The 16,856-nt window shown below is 37.1% G+C and overlaps 1 protein-coding gene across 1 annotated transcript in view; it reads left to right on the forward strand.

Annotated features, from left to right (window-relative positions):
- The first annotated feature begins 292 nt into the window (after window positions 1-292).
- Window positions 293-16,856, forward strand: part of LOC100813857 (helicase and polymerase-containing protein TEBICHI) — a 28,496-nt gene continuing 11,932 nt past the window's right edge. The window contains exons 1-14 of the mRNA XM_003545536.5: window positions 293-592; window positions 811-1,169; window positions 1,332-1,572; window positions 1,678-2,520; window positions 2,864-2,928; window positions 3,460-3,565; window positions 3,704-3,904; window positions 4,054-4,254; window positions 5,296-5,457; window positions 5,544-5,777; window positions 5,948-6,160; window positions 6,460-6,810; window positions 13,070-13,222; window positions 13,378-13,599. Of these exons, the coding sequence (XP_003545584.1) occupies window positions 557-592; window positions 811-1,169; window positions 1,332-1,572; window positions 1,678-2,520; window positions 2,864-2,928; window positions 3,460-3,565; window positions 3,704-3,904; window positions 4,054-4,254; window positions 5,296-5,457; window positions 5,544-5,777; window positions 5,948-6,160; window positions 6,460-6,810; window positions 13,070-13,222; window positions 13,378-13,599 (3,387 nt within the window). The 5' untranslated portion in view covers window positions 293-556. The remainder of the gene's footprint in view (window positions 593-810; window positions 1,170-1,331; window positions 1,573-1,677; window positions 2,521-2,863; window positions 2,929-3,459; window positions 3,566-3,703; window positions 3,905-4,053; window positions 4,255-5,295; window positions 5,458-5,543; window positions 5,778-5,947; window positions 6,161-6,459; window positions 6,811-13,069; window positions 13,223-13,377; window positions 13,600-16,856) is intronic.

Below are 16,856 nucleotides of genomic sequence, written 5' to 3' on the forward strand. Positions count from 1 at the left end.
ATTTTTATTTTTTAAAATAAATAGTATAACAATTTTAATAATTATGATTCAGGAAACATATTATATTTTTTAAAATTTATAGTAAAATCATTTGATGAGATTTTATTGCAAATAATTAAACCAAACATATTTCTAAAAACAGAAAAGAAAAAATTAAACCAAACATATTTTTTAAACTTGAAAATTTAAAAATGAAAATTATTTCCAAAAAATAAAAACAAAAAATATTTTGTCAAACCAAACAACTTAATATTTCTCATTTTCGTATTAACGTTAGTATTTTCCATTTTTCCTATTCCGGTAGTAGGTATAACATTGCCGGGAAGCCAAACACCGCCCGTTCCCCCGAAAATTTCAATTTCAATTTGCAGCTTTCAGTCAGGGCGCCACTCCAAAGAGCACAAACCGCTCGGTTCGTCGTGTCTCTTCAACTCGGCTCTCGCGAAGCATCAAAGCAACGCATTATGCGACGTTGTATGATGCATCATCATTCTCATGCCTAGCGCAAGGCGAAGAAGAAGAACAACAACGAAACACAACGCTTCTCGTTCTTCACATGGCTTCTCCTTCGCATCGCTCTCGCATCGATCAGGTCCTTCTCTTTTTCCGTTTCCGTTTCCCCAACCCTATACGACGCCGTTTCGACCCCGCATTACCTTCCTCGCATCACAAAATCAAAACACACAAAAAATGTTGAATTGAACAGTTTTTGAACCTTGCTGCTTAACTGTGGTTTACGAATTATGATTTAATTTTACTAATTGTGATTTTTTCGCTTGCGTTTGTTTGTTATTGGATTTATGTGGGCAGTTTTACGCTTCGAAGAAGAGGAAAGCAGCGTCGCCTGTTCCTAAAGCCGGGAGATTCGAAAAAGGTGCGAGGCATGGGGCTGATGAGTCTCCGAGTGCCAAAGGCACTTTGGAGGGTTACTTGGTTTCGTCACAGGACGGTGGTGGTGACGGCTGCGGTGACGCAAACACTGTTAAGGTTAAGAGAAACTTGACATCGGAGATTGGTGGTTCTCTTGACAATGAGCTTAATAAGCATACTGTTTCATTGGGTCAAGGGTGTGGAGATTCTCAATCTATTCAGCCGAGTGAAATTGGACAGGGTGTGGCGAAATCGGAGAGGAAACAGTTTGCTGCTGACTTTTTGTCTTTGTATTGCAGGTAGTTTACTCTCTGTTTGAAAAAAATGAATACGGATTAGTGGGTACCTCCACTTTAGTTCATGGAGGACTGGTGTTGGTACTTTGTGGTTTTAGTTCTCTTTTGTGTTGTTTTACTTGTCTATGTGTTTGTTTATTAGCTTTTTAATTATGCTATGTGCAGTGTATTGCATCCGAGTGTGGGTTTGCCGTTGGAGATGAAAATGGATGATCACAAGAGACATGGTTCACCAACATTAGTAGAGGGAAATAGTGTTTTACTGCGGAAGAATAATGACACTGCTGGTGAGCTATGTTTCGGTGGTGAAAATACATTGTTGAGTGTGAAGATCGATGAAGACATCAAGTCTGGTGTTGTTGGTAATAATAATTCTATGGGATGTGTTCCTGGCTCTTGTACGAAGGTTAAGCTCAAACTCATACCGCTTTGGATTTTTTTGTAGCTAGATTGATATTTTGATTGATTTAGGGTATATTTTTTGTTTGATGCTTTGGCTTGTGAGAGACAGGTTTCTGGTGGTGGTGATACTACTGGCTTTGAGACAGGCTTTAGGAAATGTAATAATACACCTAAACCATCAATGAAATTGGCTGAATACTACAACACACCGGGGTCTTTGATTGTTAAAGCAAGTGTTAGGGAGACTCCAAAGTCAACACGCGGCAGCTCATCATTTTCGCCTGGAGAGGCATTTTGGAATGAGGCAATTCAACTTGCTGATGGTTTGTGTGTTCCCATGGGTAATGATCCTTCTAAGGTTATGGGAGAAAGTAATGTGGTGGAAGAGGAACCTGAGATGAAGAACTCATGCAATTTACAAAATTATGATGGCAAACCAAGGAAAATATTGGATCAAAGTAAAAACAGAATCCGGAATAGGGAAATGGGTGCTCCTTTAGGGTTAGTTGGGATGCACACTAAAGATTCTGTGAAAGAAGCATCCAGCCTTCCTGTTAAACATTTTGATTTTTCGTTTGAGGACAACAATTTGGAAGAAAATACCTTGCAAGACTGTCGTGTTGGTGATTCAATCAATGTTACTTGTGTGGCTGGTAAACAGTATGATTCATGTTCTATGATAGGTCATACATATGAAAAGATGAATGAAGTGCAAGAGAATACTTTAGTAGATACATTAGGCAAAAGGGTTTGTCAGGATAATGTTAGCATGACATCTAATTCACCCCACAATGAGGTCAGGACACCGATTAGTGCACATGCATCTGATGAAGCCAGTACTCCTTCAACTAGTGTATCACTTAATGATCATTTTGACCTAAACAGCTGGCTTCCTCCTGAAATATGCAGCATATATAGAAAGAAAGGAATCTCAAGACTTTACAGTTGGCAGGTACACATTTTATATGAAGATGCTTCTCATGTCATCACTTCTTTGTAGTGCTTTACCATCTAAATAAATGAATTCCTTGTGTTAATCATGGCTGCTACTTTGTTTTTTTTTCTTCTACTACTAGTTGTTTTATCTTAATTTCTTTTCAAAAGTTGTGGCTTTGTGGTTGAGTTGTAACTGAGTTTGATTATCCCTTTTGGTCTGGAATTTTTCTCATTGCTCCTTAGCCCCGGAGTTTAACGTATCTACTGAGAAGGTTCTTTAAAATGGTTTATTTTAAAATCTTATTGTTTCTGGCATATGTAAGTTTAATAAGGCTTTTTATTTATTTTCCTTTTTTTAGGTTGATTGCCTTCGAGTGGATGGTGTCCTACAGAGAAGAAATCTTGTATATTGTGCTTCTACAAGGTATTTATTTTTTCTCAAAATAGCAATTAATGTGAATCTTATGTTATATTTTTGTCCTATTCATTTATTTAAAAGTTATGGAATTATGTGGGGTGGAATATATAATTTTGGGAGGGAATGGTTTTATGGTTTCTGTTCAAACGAGGTGGACAAGTGCATGATAGATTTCATTTACATAGAATGCTAGAGTCTCAATTTTGGTAATGACCATTAATTTATTGATATACAACATCATTGTTTCATTTCATATTTCTTTTGCTGTACTGAACGTCTCATCTTACTGAATCCGTACATGATTTTATAATTTTTTCTCTTACATTGATTGGTGAATTCTTTATGCTGTTTCTTTGTAATTCTACTGCATGTTCTCCATTATGTTTTCAGTTCTTGACATGACACGATTCTCCTGTCTCTTTTTTGTTTTCCTTTGTTATTTTTTTCACTTTCTGTTTTTACTCTGTCCTTGTTGTGATACCTCTGGTCTTTTATTTGAGGAAGGCATGTATTAAATGTTTTTCTTTGTTGCCACAGTGCTGGTAAGAGTTTTGTTGCTGAGATTTTAATGCTGCGGAGGGTGATAATAACTGGAAAAATGGCACTACTTGTTCTTCCGTATGTATCAATTTGTGCAGAAAAGGTTCTCTTTTCTAGCCCCTTAAATTTAGAAATTACATTTATGGCTGTGGTCTTGTGGGTTTTGTTTGAGGCATTCAGTTTTAAAATATTTCAAAATTTTGAATTTTCTTGTTTTGTATTTTCATTTGGATTCATGTAGGCTGAACACCTCGAACGTCTCCTTGATCCACTTGGTAAACATGTTCGTAGTTATTATGGAAACCAAGGTGGTGGAACACTTCCTAAAGATACTTCTGTAGCTGTCTGCACTATAGAGAAGGCAAACTCACTAGTTAATAGATTATTGGAAGAGGGGCGTCTATCAGAAATGGGAATTATCGTAATTGATGAACTGCATATGGTATCATCAATTACTCTTTATTTATGCCATGAGCTCTATTACTTGCTACTTTCCCCTGTATTTTTCTATTGGACTATTATGAAAGCTGAACAGCAAATGGTACACTTGGATGGTTCTCATGGTTTATTGTTGTCTACATCTGTTAACAGGTTGGTGATCCAAGAAGAGGTTATCTACTTGAACTTATGTTGACAAAGCTTCGTTATGCAGCAGGGGAAGGTATTCCAAAATCAAGTGATGGAGAAAGTTCCGGTGGAAGCAGTGATAAGGCTGATCCTGCCCAAGGTCTGCAAATTGTCGGAATGAGTGCAACAATGCCAAATGTTGCAGCAGTTGCTGACTGGCTTCAAGTAAGCATAATTACAAGCACCCTCATGCGCATAGATCATTGTTGGGCTTCCTCTGTCTCTTGGCCAACTGTCGTGTTTTGTTGTGACTTTTGGTTGTATAATTGAGTTAATCTGTTTAAACTTGATCAGCATAACTTTATATAAATTGGTATTTATTCTTTAAAAGATCTAATTCCTCCTAATTTTGCTATGTTAGCTACAGCATGTTTGGTACTCTGAATCATACATTTGAAAGGAAAAAAATGCTACATGCAATTGAACAGTAACCGGAAATAGAGGAAAATCAGATTTTGCAAATATTAATTGAACCATCCGTCTATAATTTTTACTAGAAAACCATTTTTTTTGTGTAGGACCACAGTTATCCTCCATAGGGAGGCAATCTTGTTTGAGTTGGGAACATCCTCAGCATGGTGAGGCTAGCTCTCTGCTGTTTTTTTTTTTTCATACACAAAGCTCTATAACCTTGCATAAGAGGAATCCAGCATGTATCACCTGAACCAACCACCCATTGGTAGCAGAAAACCAAATTTAGTGACATTAGTGATTTATTTAGGATTATTGATGAAATAGAAGAAAGAAGATATAGGAAAGTGCTAAAATGGGAAATCACATAATGATCAATCCTGGATAGTGGCTCGCTCCGAGAACACTATAGTAGGATAGCAGATAGCAGGATGACCACTATTTCAGATATTATAATACAAACTAAATAAATACTTAAAAATAAAAAAATTTACCCAAAATAGACAAAATTAAAGAAATTCATAATAAACAAGTCGTACTCTAAAATAAGAACATGTGAATGAAGTCAAAATGAAAGATGATGGTGGAATTAAATAAGAACTTCAAATTTAAAATTAGGTAAGTGTGTACTGTGAATTATGAAGGAAGAGAAACAGACCTGTATGTGTGAAGGAAGAACAAACAGAACACAAAAAAATTGATGACTATTTATTGCTGGCATATTTGACGTCACATTTGTATGAATACTTCTTTTTCTGATATTATCTTATAAATCTGTCTCAAATTTGCATCAAGGCAGCACTATACCAGACCGAGTTCCGGCCAGTTCCTCTAGAAGAATATATAAAAGTTGGTAATTCCATTTACAACAAAAGTATGGAACTTTGTAGAATAATCTCAAAAGCGGCTGAACTTGGTGGTAAAGATCCAGATCATGTTGTTGAACTATGTAATGAGGTTGGTGGTCTAGAGTCTTAACTGCAACTTCTAAACCTTGTAATACTGAAAACTGAATAATTATGAACAATTGATATTCTTTAAAGGTTGTTCAAGAGGGACACTCAGTTTTAATATTTTGCTCTAGCCGGAAGGGTTGTGAGTCAACTGCAAGGCACATTGCAAAGTTCCTTAAAAGCTTTACTGTTGATGCTAATGATTGTGAGTTTGCCGATATTACTTCTGCTATTAACTCCTTGGGAAAGTGCCCTGCTGGGTTGGACCCCATATTACAGGAAACTCTTCCTTCTGGTGTTGCATTTCACCATGCTGGCCTTACGGTAATCTTCCATTCTTTCTTTTTTGTATCATGGCTTCCACTAGAACTGTTATTGCATGCTTTTTTTGGGTAGTAGAAGTTGATATTTGATTCCAGTTTATGTAGATAATGAAAAAGTTATTTTCATTTAACCAACCTTCAAGGCCTAAGCCATTTTTTGCTGTTTCATAGGTTGAGGAACGAGAGATTGTTGAAACCTGTTATCGGAAGGGCCTTTTACGTGTCTTAACTGCCACGTCAACCTTAGCAGCTGGGGTAAATCTGCCAGCTAGGAGGGTAATTTTCCGCCAACCTAGAATTGGTTGTGATTTTCTAGATGGGACGAGGTACAAACAGATGGCTGGTCGTGCTGGTCGAACTGGAATTGATACAAAAGGAGAAAGTGTATGACTTTTTCTGTTTTGCTTTCAACTATTATATGGTAGTGTCTATGTGGTTTTTCCAGGCTGCTAGGTGTTACTAAGCATAAGCATACATGCTACCTTTTCTTTTTGTTATTTTTTTTTTGTTTTGAACTCTCTCTTTGTTGTACTTAACATATGATTTTTTTTCTCTTTCCCTCATTTTTCTTTTTTACATTGATATCGTAGTTTATTTGGGCATATCTATGTCTCATTGGCTGCTGTGTTGTTTTAATTAATTAGGTCTGAGTTGAGTGGTTTTTTGTTTTTTGATTTACACAGATACTTATCTGTAAACCAGAAGAACTAAAAAAGGTTTCGGGACTGCTTAATGAAAGCTGTCCTCCATTACATTCCTGTTTGTCCGAAGACATGAATGGAATGACTCATGCAATCTTAGAAGTAGTGGCTGGAGGAATTGTTCAAACTGCTAGCGATATTAACCGGTATGTTAGATGTACCCTTTTAAATTCTACAAAACCATTTCTAGACGTGGTGAAATCTGCACAAGAATCCCTTCGATGGTTGTGCCAAAGAAAATTTCTTGAATGGAATGAAGACACTAAACTCTACAGTACCACACCTCTTGGACGTGCATCTTTTGGCAGTTCTCTTTGTCCACAAGAGTCACTTGTAAGTTTTTCTCTCTATATGTTTATTTAGTGCCATTGCTTTCCCCCCCTTCTTAATCCACTCTGGGTTTATTGCAATCTGGCTTTTCCTGTTTGTTTGTTTAGAATATGTTAGACATGTGAAAAATGTGATGTTTGGATATTTGGCATGTTTATTGTGTGTACAGAATAGTTCCTTATAATTTTTTTTATTTTTATTTCCTGTAATTATAATGGTAGGATTATTTCCCTGTAGTTACTAGGTTAAAACTAGTATATAAATGTGCTCTCTCACAATTATCATTATCATTAAAATAAAATATTCATTTTTCTTATATATTTTTAAGTTGATATCAGACCTTTTGATTTGGGAGTCTGCTTCTGTGTGAAAATTGTTAGCTTGGCTGCAGCACAGCCATAGTAGCCGTCTTCATTGAGGCAATCTTAGGCACCTTCATTATGTTTGTTTCATTCCTTGACAGTTGACACCTTTGGGTAAGTACTTATTAATAGTATTTGCTCTTGCTATTGAGAACACCATCGATACTATCATTGCTGATGCTGACCATGCTCGCTCAGATTGGTGACCACGACCAGGGGTGTGCCACCTAAAGATTGGCTGGATCCCAAAATATCACAACCCATCTAACGCTTCACGTGCTCTCTGATAGGAACCGGTTCTCTAACCAGATCTCTAAATGGGACAAGCCCTTTAAGGTGTATCAACACATACCCAAGACCAATTAGTGCATGACTCTCATGCTTGGCGGTAATAGGGGAATTGATCAGTTAGTTAATGGAAAAAGGGTGTGGGTATTCTGTTATAAGGGAATACTGATGTCGGGATCATCAAGGAATCATTATAGAAATTGGGAGCACAGAGAATCTTCTCTCTTGTGCCGGGGAGCTTGGCTCTTGGATATTTCCATTTCTTCTTCTTTTCTTCTGTCATTTTCCTTTTCTTGCAGGTACCAGTGATACAACATGTATCATTGGTGCTTTCATTGAGTTTTCCCTTCTCGTATGTGTACAAGGATAACCTCCCAATGCCTCGATGCCGTTGAAGCCGAACTCGATGCCATTAAATTTACCTTGCAATCCCATGAATCCACCATGACTGCCCAATCGACCACACTCTCCTCCTATAAGAGAGTAGTGAGAGAGTAGTATTTTATCCTCTTATACCTCCCTCTTTTCCACCATGGGGGACCTTTCTAAGTCAGTATCCTCTCTCTGCGAGGAAATGTGAGTCCTTCCCTCATTTTTTCGGGTCGGTGGGCTAGTTCCATCACCCCTCAGTGGCTTGTGGTGCTTATTTTGATGATGCCATCCTGCTCTCCAAGCGTGTGGACCTTCCTCCCTTCATCGGCGACGACCCCGTGGGGTGGTTGGCCAAGGCAAAGATGTATTTTGTTGTCCACAATACCCTTTTTGACAAGTGCATCTCCCTTGCTCAAATCTGTATGGAAGGGATGACTTGGCACTGGTTCAAAGACCTTTCTGCTTCTGGTAGGATTTTTATCAATGTTGTTAATGGCGGATGGTGGTTCATGGCGGAAAGCCAAAAATCCGCCATAAAAATATGGCGGATGGCGTAGCGGAAAATGGCGGATGTCATGGCGGATGGTTCAACCATTTAAAAGAGGACTGAAAAGAAAGAAAAAAACGTGGTGTAAAATAAAATAAAAATAAAAATGGGACTGAGAAGAAGAGGTACTGGACAGTTCACTTGGATTTCTGTTTAAGTCGGAAACAGTGTTAGAGTGTTCATTAGTAACATAATTTGGTTCGGCATTTGAAAGAGGGGAAGATGATCTGACATTTTGAGAATTAGGGAATTCAATATTAAGGGATCTAGAGGGATCAACACTTATAGAATTAGAATTAGTTTCAGCATGTTGAGAAGCATGAGTGAGTTCATTAGGGGAAGGTGAAACAAGAGGAATATGAGCAGTAGGTAAAAAATCACTCTTAGAAGAAGTGACAGAGTTGGATAAAGGTGGAAAAAGATCATTGGAAGGATATTTAAGCTCATTGAAGATAACATCTTTGGAAACATATAATTTGCCATTAGGAGAGAGACACTTGCAGCCTTTGTGAGAGGTGGAATAACCAAGAAACAAACACTCATGTGACCTGAAATCAAGTTTGTGTTTATTATAGGGTCTAAGAAAAGGATAGCAAGAACATCCAAAGTTCCTCAAAAAATTGTAATTAGGTGACTAGTTGAACAAAACAGTATAAGGAACTTGAAATTTACGCGAAGCAGTGGGAAGTCTGTTTATCAAATAAACAATAGTTTGGAAGGTAAAATCCCAAAAATTTTAAAGGGAGAGAAGCTTGTTGAGAAGAGTAAGGCCTAACTCAACAATATGCTTGTGTTTTCTTTCCACAACACCATTTTGATGATGTGTGTGAGGGCAAATTAGCCTGTGAATGATCCCATGGGTTTGAAGAAATGAGGTAAGAGGTCTAAATTCACCTCCCCAATCAGTTTGAATACTTTTAATTTTGGTATCAAATTGGAGTTCAGTCATGGTTTTAAATTGCTGAAAAAAGAAAATGTTTCTGATTTATTTTTAAGAAAATAGATCCAAGTGAACTTAGAATAGGCATCAACAAAGCTGATATAATAAGAGAAACCATTTGAGGATGAAGTATGAGATGGTCCCAACAAATCACTGTATATTCAAGAGGAGCAGAATATACAGTTTGAGATAGAGAAGATGGTAGTCTGTGTGACTTTCCAACACAACAAGCAGCACAGAATTCGAACATAGTTTTATTAACTATGGGTATATTACAATGATTAAGCACAAACCTTAGAACATTAGCATTAGGATGGCCCAATCTAAGGTGCCATATAGTTTGAGAACTAGTGCTAGGTGCTGTTTTAACATTAGAAACAGCATTTACAAAGGAATCAGAAATTTGTGTATTAGAACTACTAGAAACAGAAGTAACAGCAGAATCAACATTGGAATTTGAAAGTAAGCAGGTGGCTGAGGCAGGATCTTTGAGTGCAAGATGTGGAAAGATGTAGAGGCCATCAGGACCCAATGAACCTTGAAGTAGGACTTCATTGGTTCCCAGTGATTTCACAGCATAATGATTAGGATAAAATTCAAAGAAAACATTGTTATCCTTAGAAAAGTTGCTGACACTGATTAAGTTTTTAGTGATGGTAGTTACATGTAATAATTGTTTTAAGGACAAACTGACTCTAGGATTAATAGGGGAAATAAACTTTGTGTAACTAGAAGACTTAATAGAAAGGCCTTGGCCATTACCTATGTATATTTGATCTGGTCCCTCAAATGGACCAAGCTGCTGGATGTTTTGAGACTCTCTAGTTACGTGGAACGATGCACCCGAATCAGGTATCCAAGTAGTAGATTTAGGATCTTGATTTTCAGAATTAATCAGCATTGCACTAGGTTGGGAGTCTTTGTGAGAATTAGTTCCCTGATTTTGTTCTGAACCGAAGGTGTTTAAAGAATTGCTTTGAAACATTGGTTCCATCAGCGTGAGAGATGCGTTTGGCTGAAAATCAGAATCATAGCGAAAATGACACACCGCTGCTGTGTGATCAAATTTGAAGCAAACTTGACACTGAAAATTTGCATAATGACCGTGGCCTTTGCCGCCACCACGACGACCTCCAGTAGGGCCAAAGCCATTGCCTCCGTGACTGTAGCCACCGCCGTGGTCAGAATCACTGCCTCCATGACTGTAGCCAATGCCACGATTGAAGTCACCACGATTTCCAGAATAATTGGATTGATTTTGTGAACTGAAATTATTCGAGGATGAATTGTAAGAATTTGAAGATGAATTGTAACCTTGAGCAGCATTAATTGATGGTGAATCAGCGAAGTGCTTCTGAAACTTTTTCATGTGTGCCTCATGTGCGAGCAGCATTGCCTCTACTTCTCCAATCGGAAGTGGTTCAAACTTACTTTCAATCACTGAGATCACTGGACTGTACTCCTCTGGTAGGCCTTCAAGAATTGCATCCAGGTGTTCATGAGGAAGAACATGATCTCCACACGATCCAAGCGCATTGACTATGCATTTGATGCAGAAAAGAAACTCATGCATTGTTTTCTGCTCCCAAAGCTGATATGAATGAACACATCAGATAATTCCAGATAGGATGGAAACTGAAAGAGTCGATTGGAGCCACGATAAGAGAATCTGATCTTGTTGTTCCCAATCAGTGTATGCTGGATTTTCATTTCCAGCTTCACAATCTGCCTCTGTGAGAAAGCGCATTGGGATTTGAGGACTTGCCACGAAACGTTGAAGTTTATGAGCCTTGATGACAAGTTCTACCTGTTGCCTCCATAGTAGGAAGTTAGAATCATCCAACTTTTGAGAAAATCGGATGAAAAGAAGCAGTAGTGGAAGTGAAATTCTGATTAGTCGCCATGGATAGACCTCAAGCTCTGGAAACCATCAGAGTTTGAGAGAGAAAAGAAGAAACTGGAAGATATTATTGTTGATTCAGAATTGAAAGGTTAGTTACAAACTGATTCTGTTTCTCTATTTATAGAGAGAACAAATATGATTACACATAACCTAACTAAGGCAATTAACTAACCAAAGTTAGTTACTGTTCTAACAGAAATAACAACTTCTAACAAACTAACAGAAATAACATACCACAGCTGTCCTAACTGTTCTAACAGCTGTCCTAACTGAATCACAAAGTAAAACTTACTTAATACACTAATTCCTTTCTTCCCCCATGACTGCTAATTGCAAGTTAACCAAAGCTAGCTCATATTTATTTAGTGATCCAACTCTCTCTATAGATCTGTTGTTGGTGCTCTCCAATACGCAACCATTACAAGGCCTGAGTTGAGCTATGCTATGAATAAGGTCTGTCAGTTCATGGCTAATCCTATGGACTCTCATTGGACAACTGTTAAACACATTCTAAGGCATCTCAAAGGCTCTATTCATCATGGTCTGCATTTCAAGGCTGCTCCTTCCTCTTAGACTTTCACTATCAAAGCCCTGTTTGATGCTGATTGGGCCTCGGATCCAGATGGTAGAAGGTCTACCTCTGGTGCAGTGATTAATTTTGGTCACAATTCGGTCTTTTGGTGGTCCAAAAAGCAACAAGTTGTGGCTAGATCTTCTACTGAAGCTGAATACAAAAGCTTGGCTCAAGCTACAACTGAAGTAACATGGATTCAAACTCTTTTAACAGAGTTATCTGTTCCTTTTCAAACCCCAGAGATTTACTGTGACAATCAGAGTGCCATGGCTATCACTCACAATCCAGTTCTTCATTCTCAGACTAAGCACATGGAGATTGATGTCTTTTTTGTCAGGGAAAAAGTCTTAGCTAAAGAGCTCAAGGTGTATCATATTCCTGCTATAGATCAATGGGCTGATGCCCTCACTAAGCCTTTATCACCAACTAGGTTTCTTTTTCTTAGGTCCAAACTCAATGTAGTTGAGTCTATTTCTGATTCTCAACCCCATTGAGTTTGAGGGGAGGTATTAGTGTATAAGTAAGTTTTACTTCTTGTTTAGTTAGAGCAGCTGTTAGTACCGCTGTCATTTTCTGTTATTCTGTTAGTGCAGTAACTAACTATGGTTAGTTAACTGCCTTTGTCAGGTTCACTGTAACCATAACTGTTTTCTCTATAAATAGAGAAACAGAATCTGTTGTAACCAACTTTCCATTCTGCATCAATAATAATATTTTCTATTCTTTTATCTCTCTCTCAAACTCTATGTCTTGTTTTCTTTTTCTCTCAACACTATGAATGAGGATCATTTTAGACAATTTCTAAATAAGGTATGAAGTCTCTATGAACCTTCTATGTGATAATGAATCCCTCATTAGCATTGCACAAAGAGGAAAAATTGGACACTGATCTTGTAGCTACAATGTATGACCTTCCATGGTCTTTCTTGCATGCTGAGAATGATATGATAGATATTCATTCAACAGCTTCTGGGGGAGGGGGGGTTTGACATGAGAAAAATATGATGATTGGACATTTGATCCGTATCGTGTGTAAATAATATATCCCTTTATTTTTTGTTACCATTTTTATTTCTTGTGATGTTGGTAGGATTATTTCCGTGTAAATACTAGGTTAGAACTATATATATATATTATGATAAAAAACAATATTCATTTTTCCCATATATTTTCAAGTGTTTTGATTGCCCATTGGAGACTTTAAAATATGGGTAGGTAATTTGTAGTATAGTCATGCTGTTATTGGCAATAACCCATTCTGTTCTTGATTTCTTAGATTGTGTTAGCTGATCTTTCAAGGGCAAGGGAAGGATTTGTCCTTGCATCTGACTTGCATTTAGTTTACTTGGTGACACCAATCAATGTAGATGTTGAGCCAGATTGGGAATTGTACTATGAGCATTTTGTGAAATTGTCTCTGCTTGACCAGGTTGGTTTTCGTTAAACAGAATTTCTTTTCTCTTTTTGGCAAAAGATGTTACTAGAATTGCTTGGAGTTCATCAGATTTATATTAGTTTAATTTTTCCTACAAAAAAACATGGCATATTTGTAAGTATTATTAATTAATTATGTTATGCCTGCAGTCAGTTGGCAATCGAGTAGGTGTGACAGAACCATTCTTGATGTATATGGCACATGGTGCACCACTACGTGCTTCAAACAAGTCAAGAGATAATACAAGATCATTGCACAATCAACGAAGAAATCAACTTGGGATTTCCAGTGCAACAGCTAACTATGATGATCAAACACTTCGTGTCTGTAGAAGATTCTATGTTGCTCTCATTTTGTCACTTCTAGTTCAGGTGCTTTTCTCTATTGCATTACCTCAAATATTTCTACTATTACTACTAATTTCTAAAAAGAATATTTCTAGAGAATAGAGAAGATGAAAAGGAAGGAGAATAAAGAATCATTCTTGGTAGATGTCATAGGATGATAGGACTGCAACCAAACACAAGTTAAGGCAAAAAGTGCCAACATGTAGAGCTTTCCAATCTCTTTGCATGTGTAACTATTAGTCATATCCCAAAGGAAATTCTAGCAACAGTTTACCCACAAAAACCAAGCATTCCTCTCCAACTACAGTAACAACTAGAGCTATTAAAATTGGTCCGGTCCGATGGCTGATGTGCCTGGCTGGACTCTCTCAAAATTGAGTTCCAAAAAGAACTAGGTCAATTTGGCCTGCCTCAATGGGCCATTGACATGTTGGGGAAGTATTATAAATATATACTTTTTAAATTTGATATAATTTTGATAAAAAAATAAAGTGGGCCAGTTTGGCCTGACCCGATAGGCCAGGCTAGGAAATGTATAACCCAAAAAGAATTCGGGCGGGCTCAACCTGACCTGATTTTCACACCTTGGCCCACTGGGCCGGGTTGGACGACCCATTTTGACAACTCTAATGGAACATGTATATCCCGCTGTATTAGAGTATTTACTCTAATACCCTGCCATAACATATTTCCCCGTATACTGCCTCAGTTGCCAGGGCCCTCTAAGCTTGATTTACAATGAAGGGAACTTGGTTATAGTTTTTCATCTTTCATATGTTAAAAGTCTGGAAAAAGCTCATATCCATTGGAAGAAAAATAATGAAGTATTTATTGTCCTATTGTTATTTGTTAAAAATCATATATTTTTTTTTCTTACCACATTTTTCTCCTTCATTATTTTCATGTAATGTTTTACTCTTGTAATCCCCTCAATTATCCCACTTCCTTTTTTTTATTTAATATTTTTTAGTACATAACCTAGTGTTAGAAATTCTTTTTTCGGCATAAATTTAGAAATTTCTATACTACTGCCTGCTTTTTGGTTGGCTTTATTGTCAGCCTCTTACTTTGATAACCAATTGGCTTCTAATTCCCCCCTTGCAAATCTGTTCTTGTTTATTTAGAATATTTGAGCATCCTTTGGTACATGTAGTTGCTGTTTTTCTAGTGCCCAAACATTTAGTGTCATGCACAATAGTGTTTCAAATTCTTTTATGACTACGAAGTTATTTTCTCTACTGCATGGTTTTCTGTTGGTTTTATTGTTTATCTCTTATTTTGATCACCAATTGGCTTCTAGTTATTCCCCCCCCCCCCCCCCTTATTTTTGTGTGGTCATCAATAAAAGATAGAATACAGAATGACATTATATGATAGAAGATTGGTGTAGCATCCATTGAGGAAATGATGACAGACAATCCGGTTAAGGTGGTTTGGGCATGTACAAAAAAGGCCACAAGAGGCGCTTGTTAGAAGAGTAGATTGCATGATTTTTAGCTTGGGGAAAAGGAGAAGAGGGAGACCAAAAAGGATGTTGGAGGAAGTCATCAAGGGAGATCTTAAACTAAATAGTATTTTTGAAACTTTGGTTTTTAACCATGCCGAATGGCGTCATGTGATCCATGTAGCTGACCTCACATAGTGGGATAATGCTTTGTTGTTGTTGTTTTGTTAGAATAGTTGAGTATACTTTGACCTTTTTGAGTTTTGATGAATGTTGGGTGTTCTCTGGCCAAATTTTTGGTGATTGACATAGTGGCTTTGCTAGAATTGAGGAGACTTTTAGTGGCAAATATGCAATCTTTGCTACACTTTGGTGCATATGGTTGGGGCATAACCCATTTTAGGAGGTTTCTTTCCTACATTAAGTGATTTGGGATAAAATTAGTCATTTTACTTCTATTTGATATATAATGCATGATCTTTTGAAAAGAGACTCCCTAGCAGATTTGTTGAGGGATTGGACAACTATGTTGCATTGATGTTTTTTTTATTTAATGTTCATGTTTTCCTTTTATGTAAAGAAGGATCCGTCATTCCTTTTTAATTGTAATTATCTTCATTTTCTTGTTGATTAATGTTTTTTTGTCATGAAAAGAAATATTCGTGTTAGTTTATATTTTCTTAGTAGTTAGTAGTTCTTAGAATGTGGGTTTGATCCTTTGTAGCCAGTATATGGCTCCACTATGTATAATTTTTAGCAAATGGAACTTATTTATATTGTTATGATTTTTACTCTGTATATAGCTCCACGGAGTAGTTTTTTATGCTGCTGCCAGGCACTGAACTAGTTTCCCCCTTTTCCGTCAATCTCCAGTCAGTCCAGTGCCCGCTCTCTGAAATTTCAGCTTGGGTCTTGCTTGTAATTTTCTGGAATATCCTTTCAAGCAAGCTGTTCTGTTTTTTACCACATACTTTGTGATGCTTTTGGTGCCAGAAACTTCAAACTTTAATGGCCTGTCACATTCTGGTATCTTCATCATTGAAGGCCAGACTGATGTCATTTTGTGGTGAAAAGTTCATCCTAAGATGGTAGACTATCTTTAACTCTTTTATGGTTCCCATTCTAAAAAAAATACTTTATCATCATATCCAGAGGTTGCTGATTAGCCTTTAAGTGGAATAACTTTTAGTAGAAATCTCTCCACATTTAGCTGACCACATTTTAGTTTTGTGACAGCCATTTATTTCTGAGTTGAGCTGCTTTCCAGGCTGAATGTTGACTGAATTGTCTCAATTGCTTAAACCACCTTTAAATGATCTGTTTATTAGCAGGCTATGTTTTAGAACTTATGTGTTATTCCCTTTTTCTTTAGGGTCTCCTGAGCTCAATTTTGAAGTAATTGATTCTGTTTGAGGTTTTCAATTGATGTTTTGAATATGTTTGGTCTTTAAGTTACCTTGTTTACAATTGTTGTCAAGGAAATGTGTCTCTTTTGCAGTGTGCTTTTTTCCGTAATTGCTTTTTGCATTCCTGCACTGTATTTTTTGAGCAGAGTCTATCTTTCCACTGCTTCACTACTTTTCTGCCTGCTCTTTTGGTTGTGCATCAATGTAGCTATATTCTCATTTTGTTGCCTTTCCCAAGTGTTTGCTTTCTGTCTGATTGTAGTTGCAAGTCATTGTTTCTAAGCCCCCATTAGAAGCTGTAGTTTATAGAATCATTATGTTTTTAAGTGGCCTTTTATGTGTATTTATTTTGTTAAAATTATTTGATTAGGTGGAAGAGGAGGAAAAAGTGGAAAAGAGAGAATGATTGTCAATAATATTAGATCTTGTTG

Source organism: Glycine max, chromosome 14 (assembly GCF_000004515.6).
Source record: "Glycine max cultivar Williams 82 chromosome 14, Glycine_max_v4.0, whole genome shotgun sequence".
Lineage (NCBI taxonomy): Eukaryota > Viridiplantae > Streptophyta > Magnoliopsida > Fabales > Fabaceae > Glycine > Glycine max.